This window comes from Drosophila kikkawai, chromosome 2L (genome assembly GCF_030179895.1).
Source record: "Drosophila kikkawai strain 14028-0561.14 chromosome 2L, DkikHiC1v2, whole genome shotgun sequence".
NCBI classification, from domain to species: Eukaryota; Metazoa; Arthropoda; class Insecta; order Diptera; family Drosophilidae; genus Drosophila; species Drosophila kikkawai.
Window position 1 is genome coordinate 29,046,229 of NC_091728.1, and position 9,682 is coordinate 29,055,910.

The window sequence follows — 9,682 nt, forward strand, 5'->3', positions numbered from 1 at the left end:
ATTTTCTTTGATGAGGCGTAAGGGTGTATTTCCTTATGAATATTTAGATTCAGTTGAGAGGCTATCAGAAACTTCTTTACCCCCCCGAGAAGCATTCTATAGCTCCCTAACAGAAACTAATTGTTCGGAAGAAAATTACACTCATGCACAGAGGGTTTGGGATAAATTTTCATGTCAAAATTTAAAAGATTATTTGGAATTGTATTTGAAAACAGATGTCTTGTTAATGACAGATGTTTTTGAAAACTTTCGAAATATCTGCATGAAAATTCATTCATTAGACCCTGCGCATTTTTTCACCTTACCTGGTTTATCATGGGAGGCCATGCTAAAATATACCGAAATTGAGCTAGAACTGTTAACAGATATAGATCAATTAAAATTTCTGCAATCGGGTATTCGTGGTGGTCTCGTGCAATGCGTAAATCGATATTCAAAAGCTAATCATAAATATTTGGATTCTTATGACGATAAAAAAGAATCCCAATATTTATCATATATTGATGCCAACAATTTGTATGGATGGGCCATGTCCCAACCTTTGCCATATGGAGGATTTGAATGGGTATCAAGGGAAACCCTTGATAATATAAATATATTAGAGCTCCCAGATGATTCTGAATATGGCTACATGTTCGAGGTAGATTTAGATTATCCGTTTAGCTTGCATGAGACTCATAATGACTTACCATTTTGTTGTAGTAATCAGCTACCAACACCATCATCTAAAGTAAAGAAATTAATTGCAGATCTTAAAGATAAAAATAAATATATAATCCATTATAGAAATTTGAAACAGTGCTTAGAATGTGGGTTACAATTAAAAAAAATTCATAGAGGTCTTCGCTTCTTCCAAAAACCTTGGTTGAAGAAATATATTGATCTTAATAATTTTCATCGTACAAATGCTAAAAATCCATTTGATAAAGATTTTTATAAATTATTAAACAATGCGGTATTTGGAAAGACCATGGAGAACGTTGATAAACGCGTTAATATTAAATTAATTTCAGAATGGGAAAGTGCAACTCCAAATGATTCTCCCGGTCGTAAAAGAGATTGCGCCCGTTCACTGATTTCTAAATCTAACTTTCATAGTCTGAAAAAATTTTCGGATCATTTTTATGCATTTCAAATGACCAAATTAAATGTTTTATATAATAAACCATTATATTTAGGTTTTTCAATTCTTGAAATTTCAAAATGGAAGATGTATGATTTTCATTATAATTATATGAAACCAAAATTTAATGAAAACATACAATTAAATTATATGGACACAGATTCATTTATATATACCATCAAAACTGATGACTTCTATAATGATATTAGAAATGATATAGAGTCATATTTTGATACATCTGAATTTCCAGATAAAATTGCTGAAACGTATAATTTTCCTAAAACCAATAAAAAAAAGTTAGGGTTTTTCAAAGATGAACTCAATGGGAAACCCATGCTCGAGTTTGTTGGTTTACGCTCGAAAATGTATTCATATAAATTTAGTGAGGGTGATGGTAGCGCTGAAAAAACAATAAAAAAATCAAAAGGTGTCAAACGAAGCGCAATAGAGAAAATAGACTTTCATGATTATAAAAAGTGTTTGCTTTCTGAGGAGTCTGTGATAGGGTCAATGGCAATGTTTCGATCATCAAATCATGTAGTATCTACTATTAGGTGTAATAAAATTATACTTAATAGTAAAGATGATAAGAGAATTATAGATTCTAATAAAATGAGTACTATGGCATATGGGCATTATAAAATAGAAGAAAAAGATTTAGAATGTAAAATAGCTGAATTAGATGTAAGTATTTTCGAGTGGAATGAGAAAATAAAAAAAATTGAAAATTGTACAAATAGGAGTAATTTAGAACAAAAAAAATTAGAAGAATATTTACAAAAAAGAGAGGAAGACCAATTTAAATTGGAAGTCAAGGAATTAGAACAAGACCTATTTATAATAAGAAAATCGGATGATTTTAAATAAAAAGTATTTAGATAATATATTATAATAAACAAGTATAATTTTATTTAACTTTGTGAAACATGTAAAAACTTAATTCTAAGAACAAATATGTATTTTTTTAACAATATTAATTTTTTTGAACAATAAAAATTATTAGTTTTATTTATATTCATTATATATTTTTAAGAACAATTGTATATTTTCTTAATCAATTTAAAAAAAAAAAGTTAGTAATAATAATAACAATTTTAGAAAAAAAAAAAAAATTTTTATTTTTTAAATAAAGAAACAATATAAATTTCAAAAAAATTTTTTAAATAACTTGATTCATTTCATTATTGGTGGGAAATTCTTCTTATGGATCTAATATATTAGATTTCACAATTTGGGTGTAATTAGTTAATCCTCCCTCCATTAAAATTACATCATTTTCGTTTTGGTTTGTATCATCAACAAATGGAGGGGGGAGGGGGTTTTCATCTTCTTGGTCTATATTTAAAGGTAAGATTTGTTTATAATTTTCAGCGCCGCCTTCCATATAAATAAGTTCATTTTCATATAGCCGTCCTGCTTCTTCTTCTTCATCTGTGTCTACATAAAAAATCCCTTCATTGATTAGATTATTTTCCAAAGCCTTATCTGTAAACAAAATTAAATAAAAAATAATTATGAAATATTCAACTATATACAAAAAATGAAAAATATATAAATACAAATTTAGTTCACTCACCTTTTTCATTCATATCATTTCCCCTATCTATAGAAAAATAAAAAGAGAAGAAAAGAGAAGAAAATAAAAGAAAAGAAAAAAAAAATTAGTATAATATTTCAAAATTGAAAATAAACATAAATTTAGTTTACTCACCTTTTTTATTAGTTGTATCATTTTGAATCTTGTTTTTCTCCCAGTCATAACCTTCACTAAATTTTATATTCTGGAAGAGAAATAACTTTTTACCTATGAAATTTCATCATTAAGTATTGATTGGAACTCATCAATGTTTTTAACCTTTATTTCATCGTTCGAAATCTGGGTTTCTTTTCTATTTAAATAATCATCTAACAGTCTATCTGCTATATTCCTCTTTTTTAAATATATTGCATTTATTTGCTCTGCCTCATCATTTCTAATTTCCCGCACTTGTGGTTCATCACTTAAATAACCATCGTTAATATCCTGATACCTGTTTTCTGTTGCAATTTGATGATCTGCCTCGCTCGAAATCTGTGTCCTAATTTTCTTGTCTTTCTTTCTCTCATTAACAAGAGCCTCTTGTGTTAACGCCTCAGCAAATTCAAAACAATTTATTCTAAGTGTTGATGGAGGAATATGATTTATTTTTTTATTGTCAGTATTTGAGGTGTGAGCTAATCTAGATCTATAGTGACATTTAATACCCACCTTGCCATTTGAATATGAAATAATAAAATATCTATTAGCTCCTCTGTGACCTAAATCGAAATGACCACCTATTTTTTTCTCCTGGGCTATTAATTTTTGCTTAAAGTTTTCTATTAATTTTTTTTTGGTTATGGCTATACCTGTGCTATTCATAGTTGAACTATTTTTTAATCTACGCGTCGTGTTTCTCTTCACTGGTATGCGACTTACATTATCCTCATCATTATCGGCTATCCCCAACATGATCTTAAATGAAGAACTATCATCCGCCATAGTATTCGCTGTAGTTGTAGAAGTTGAAGTAACAGCTGAAGTTGATGTTTCAAATGTTGAACTATTGAGTAATAGCCTTTCCCTGGTCATCACAAGAGTTGTATTTGATTCGTTTCCGGTAGTAGAAGGTAAAATTGGTTCCAACGTCCTCATCGATTGTTCTTCTCCATTCTCGAATAAAATTGGTGAGGGTGCAGGTTTATTTGTTGTTGTTGTTGTTGTTCCATCATCATTATCATCATCATTGAAAATTGGTGAGGGTGCAGGTTTATTTGTTGTTGTTGTTGTTGTTGTTCCATCACCCTCACTAATGAGGGTTGTATCAACTTCTCTATCCTCATTCAAAATTGGTGAGGGTGCAGGTTTATTTGTCGTTGTTGTTGTTGCTACATCATCATCATCATCATCATTACCCCCATTAATGAGGGTTGTTTCCAGCGTTGAAGTTGATATTGCTTCTCCGTCCTCGATGAAAATTCGTGAGGGTGATGAAGGCGGGGTTGACGAAATTCGCAGCAGTGAAGGCACCATATTCTCACTCTCACTTTCACTTTCACTTTCACTTTCAATTAATTTCTCATTTTTATCATTAATAATAGTTGAGGATATGTTTTTGTAAATTTCGGTATCTTCCAAAATTTCAAAATTAAATTCTATCCTCATTAATTTGTTCGAATTCGGTAAATTCATTAAAAACTCAACTTCATTTGATGAATTCCATGAAGTTGAGTTTGTTAAATTAGCTAGTACATATTTAACCGGAGCAGTCTTCACGCCACACCAAATAGTCGCGAAAACGAAGATCACGACCGCGTTGAAAGACATAGTGATGTTTTCCAATGTAAGAATAGTTGGGAACTGATCTGGACCGAAAATTCATTCGCCCTTTTCACATTGAGAACGAGCAGAGAAATTAAACAAAACATAGACATTCACATGCACATACAAACAATTATCAAGATTTTTCTTCGGTTTGTATATAGAAGGCACTGCTCGCCACGCACTATCAGCCGCATACCACACACGCATATACACAGAGTATATTCCACATCGCCCTCCACGCACATCGCCCTCAACGCACATCGCCCTCCACGCACTATCCGTCACGCATTAATTATAGAATTTCGTTTTTATGGACCCAGCTATCTTCTGACTTTGGAAAGCCTAGCCAGCGCACAAGCACACGATCCCCCTTCCGCATCAAAATCTTCTCGACGAGATAAGTGTGGGGGAACATAGTCTTTTTTATTTCTTGGGCATAGAAACCGCCTTCTATAGGGGTCCCCTTCAGATCTTCAAGTAAATAAGTGGTGGGGAATGTGTTGTTAACATGTCGTATTCGAAAAATTTCTGTGGTCCAGCCCGCTATGTACCCCTTTGTGAATACATATTTATATTTACTTATGCGTACAAATTCCCCTTCCCGTAAATTTTTGTTATTTAAAAATACTTTTCGGTGGTTGTAGACCGTTGATAAAAGTTGTTTCTCATTAGACGCATTGACGTCAATTGGTTTCATTTTTATTGTTCTATGCTTCCTGTTGTTGTAAATATCAATTAAGTTTTTATACATTTGAATCCATGTATATTTTCCATTGAAACTAAACTCACGCCACATAAGTTCTTTTAATGTTCTATTAAAACGTTCCACGATCGATGCTTTAAGAACGCTAAAAGTTGAGTAATGATGAATTTTAAATCGCGTCATTAATTCTTGAAATTGTTTATTATAGAACTCATTTCCATTATCTGTTTGTAAATTCTTGGGTGCCCCTCGACCAGACTTTAAAATGTTTAACATAGCTTTGGTGACATCTGTTGCATTTTTTGATTTCACCGCCTCCCCAAAAGCGAACTTACTGAAACAATCCACAACTGTCAATAAATATTTATAGCCTTTATTGACAGTAGCATAAGGCCTCATCTCAACTAAATCAGCTTGCCACAAATCATTAATTCCTTTTACTATCACTCGACGTCGTGGGAAGTTTTTTAATGTGGGGCGATGTAATTCATTCACAATATCTCGCTTACTCATATTTTAATTTTATTCGGGATGAATGGTGTTCGCTCCTTAGATATTGTTTCACTTTTTAATATTGATTGCGGGTGAATTATATAGCTGAAAATACTATTTTCTATTTCATCAATTTGCATTATTATTTCACGAAGATTTTTCTTTAGATAATCAATTTTTGAAGAAATTTCATTCACTTTGCTCTCAACATGATTTATTCGGGGTTTTACTTTAAAAATTGACTGTTTCTGTGGTTGATTGGAAATTACAGTAGATATATTTGTTAATACTTTTCTTGTTTCATCATCAACATAATTCTTTGTTACTACATCATTTTCATGGATGGGAGGTAAGCAATTTTTAAATCTTTTTCTCTGAAGATTTAAATTACCATCATAGTCAATGAGTAAGCTTTGAAATTTGATTACCCCCTTTTTAATCTCCCTTGAGTACTCTCTCTCAATTAAAAAACATCCAAACTTGTCGAGTGTCATTATTATTATAAATATAAAAGCTGAAGGAATGGTATATTTAACTTTCAACTAAATCAGTTTTCGGATCTCTTTCACGGTGTGCGAATGGGCTTTTTTTAAGCAAAGTTCCTTCTATTTCCACCTGTTGCGTACGAAGATTTGGTGGTGGTGGGTTTTTTGAGTTTATAAAACTATTAATATTTTCAATTTGATTAATTATGTTGTTCATCAAGATATCTATATTTTCTAATTGTGTAATCATTTTTATTGCTTTACTCTCCAACTCTGATACTCTTTTATTTCGATTCTCAAATGATTTGTCAATCGATTCCATTTGTAGTAATTTAACATCGTCAATTTTCTTGTCTACATATAGTTTTATGACTAAGTCATTACCATTTATTGGTTGTGAAGAGTTTTTTATTCTTTTTCTCTGTACATTTATATGGCCATCAGTATCAAGATAAACACCCGTGAGACTTTCAAGCTCCCTTTTGAAAAGTGAGGAAAATTCTCTATCATTCGAAAAATGACCAAACTTGTCAATTGACATTTTAATATTAATTAAAAATTATAAAGTGTCTTCTATTTTATTAATATATTATTTTTTCTTCTCGCAATTCTTCTATTATCGATAAAATCTCATTAGAATGTCCATTATGTCCAGCAGCTTTTGAACTCATTAAAAGCTGTAACCTCTCTACAAGCTCGTTTACATTATTCCAATAAATATACCTAGGTTTCGATCGTTGAAGCTTCATATATGCTGACCCAGTATATTTTCGAGTGGGTGAGACAGCTGATGTCATAAGAGGTCTAATAATTGATGAATATTTCTTCGAGCGATTTCCTTTTAATTGCCCGTCGGGTTCATAGTTTCTTTTGTGAGCACTTGTCTCAATTAAAATTTGTTTATATATTTTTAAATCATCTTTAGTATAGTCACGAGGTGCGTTATGAAAAATTAGTGAGTATAGACCCTGTGTTAAGGTCCATGAGTTTCCACTCTCCAATTCCATTTTATTTTTTTGAATTTTAAGTGCACTATTACCTAACATCAATATATTATTTTCTTTTCGAGGTCCGTAACTATTGTCTAGATGCTTTTGTTTCTTTAAATGACTAATGTTGAGATCGTATTCCACTCCTTTTTCTTTATTTACATTTTCTTGATCTTCTTCTTCTTCTTTTTCTTCATCTTCTTCTTCTTCTTCATTTGAATCAGAATCAGAATCAGAATATCTTTCAGAATCTTGTGAAAAAAATTCATCTTCGCTTTCTTTTTCGCTCACATACTGTTTTCTCGCGACATGATGCTCCTCCTCTTTCTTTATCAATGATTTTTTCTCAGGTACATTACCATCATTGGAATTTTTAAATTTCTTATTATCAGCAAGAATTGCATGTAAAGGCGCTGTAATTGGTTTAAAAGTTTCTTCTAAATTTGAAGCATTCTCATTTTTCATTTGTTTTAATTCATTGAACTTTCTTTTTAAAATATTTCTACTCTCTGTCAACTGTTTTAAGACTTGACGTTTCATTGCTCTAGTTTTCTCAGACACTCACTTGATACTGTGAGAAATGTAAATGTAATTAAATATTTATAACAAATTTATTTGTGTTTTTTGAAGAAAATTTATTTTTATTATTGCAAATATATAGCTTAAAAGTATTAAAAATGTATACATTTTTTATGATTTCACAACTTTATTTAATTCCAAGTACAAATTATTATCATCCTTTTTCAAAATATAAAAACGGTTATCCTTTATAATGTTGATTGTTGCATCATCTAAGGTTGAGTAGCGCTCCGGTAAGTATAAAATATACTCCTCAAGTTCAAGAGCAAGGGAAGTTCCATAGCTGGTTTTTTTACGTTGAGCATTCATAATCGGGTAAAAGCAATTTGTTTTCATCTTGTTCTTGGTGAGTAGAGGTTTGGCCATCTTTCCATTGAAGTCCTTAATAACTTTCATTACCATTTCCGGGTTGGTCATATTGCAGATGATTCCTGTTTTTTTCTAATTGATGGAAAATAAATGGAAACAGATTGTTGTTATTATATAGTTTAATAGTTGTTTAATTGTTGTTAATATGCAGTTAATAGCTGTTCTTACCTGTTTTTTTAGCAGTTAATTGTTGTTAATATGCAGTTAATAGCTGTTCTTACCTGTTTTTAGCAGTTAATCAACTGTTTTTTCCAGGCTGTTTATAGATGTTGTTGTTTGTTGTTTGTTGTTTGTTGTCTGATTTTTAACTTTGACTGTGTGTTAAAATAATTTTCACACCGATTTTATAGTCGAGAGTAGAACAACCCTCTCAATTTTTGAAGACATTCTTTCATTTTAAATTCGGGAGCAGACCAATCAGAGAAGAGCATAGTTGAGACATAGGGTGGGTTTGAAACGATCTCAGAGAAAGTATTCTAAGATCTCACCCAACCATGAGACAAATAGTTAAAAATAGGGTGGGTTTGAAACGATCTCAGAGAAAGTATTCTAAGATCTCACCCAACCATGAAGCAACTAGTTAAAAAATAGGGTGGGTTTGAAACGATCTCAGAGAAAACTAGAGAAGAGTGTAGACCAATCATGAGTTGATAGAGAGTAAAAATTGTAGAGACAGGTGTCCACAATTGTTTGTGTTAAAGGCTTGCTTTCTATCATAGTTATAGCTAATATTATTCCCCAAGTATTTCACAACTTCTTTTGGTGGTTGTAAATTTCCAAAACTATCAAAGTAGTGTATATTTTTTTTATTTTTATTATAAGCTACCCAATGTGTACCATTTGATGAGGCATCGCCTAGGTTTATAATTCCTGATTCATGAATCCAAGGTGATTTCGGTAGTGAGTCTCTCATAAATACACCTCGAAAATGAGGAATATATTTTTGAGCAAAATCTAAAATTTCAAAATTTGAAAGTGCCTTCTTGGGTAGCTTACTGATTAGTTTTTTTGATTTCCTCTAAATGGGTTAAGATATAATCCATACCCTTTTCTATAAGGTTTCAGAAACATACCTTCACCCACACTAATACTCTCCATTTTTTTATTATGACGTTTACTCTCTTCTAGTTGTTTTTTACTCGTTGATGCATTATTGATGGCTTTAGCAATAGCTGCGCTGCCAGAAGCAACACTACCCAGTGCACTAAGTGCAGTCAAAATGGGGACGAGTGGTAAAAAACCACCAACTTTGGGTACATTAATTATGCGAGGAATTTTTATTTTTTTCTTATTGCGACCAATTGATTTACTCACTGCTTTGCGTGCAACCTTAATAGCACTCATGAGATCTAATGGTTTCTGTTTTTTCAATGCTTGCATTCCTGTTTGAATAACATTTGAGAATGTCTTACCCTTTCCTCCCCTTTTCCTACACTTCCTCTTCACTCCCTTCTTCTTCTTTTTCATACCCATTCCGAATTTCTTTTTAGTTTTCATGATATTTGTGACTAAGTATGCAGCAGTTTTTTCACCCAAACTACTATCCCTTGAAGTAACACGATCCCACGCTTTATTTATTAAAACTGCATCCGCCTTGTG

The 9,682-nt window shown here is 31.5% G+C and overlaps 1 protein-coding gene across 1 annotated transcript; it reads right to left on the reverse strand.

The window, feature by feature from the left end:
• Positions 1–2,316: 2,316 nt before the first annotated feature.
• On the reverse strand, positions 2,317–4,274 carry LOC108085999 (putative uncharacterized protein DDB_G0271982). Its single transcript, XM_017182811.3, has 4 exons — positions 3,582–4,274; positions 2,835–2,904; positions 2,700–2,726; positions 2,317–2,608 (listed from the first exon to the last, which is right to left on the reverse strand). Exons 1-4 carry the CDS (start codon positions 4,173–4,175, stop codon positions 2,325–2,327), a joined length of 975 nt encoding a protein of 324 aa, XP_017038300.3. The 5' UTR covers positions 4,176–4,274; the 3' UTR covers positions 2,317–2,324.
• Between the last annotated feature and the right edge of the window lie 5,408 nt (positions 4,275–9,682).

What these genes read in the sequence shown, in the direction of transcription:
- LOC108085999 (XM_017182811.3), bottom strand. Translation starts at nt 4,175, where the DNA reads ATGGTGCCTTCACTGCTGCGAATTTCGTCAACCCCGCCTTCATCACCC. An exon ending in TGATACAACTAATAAAAAAG is followed by an intron (nt 2,727 to 2,834) that starts GTGAGTAAACTA and finishes ATTTTTCTATAG; the next exon opens with ATAGGGGAAATGATATGAAT. An exon ending in AAATGATATGAATGAAAAAG is followed by an intron (nt 2,609 to 2,699) that starts GTGAGTGAACTA and finishes TTTTGTTTACAG; the next exon opens with ATAAGGCTTTGGAAAATAAT.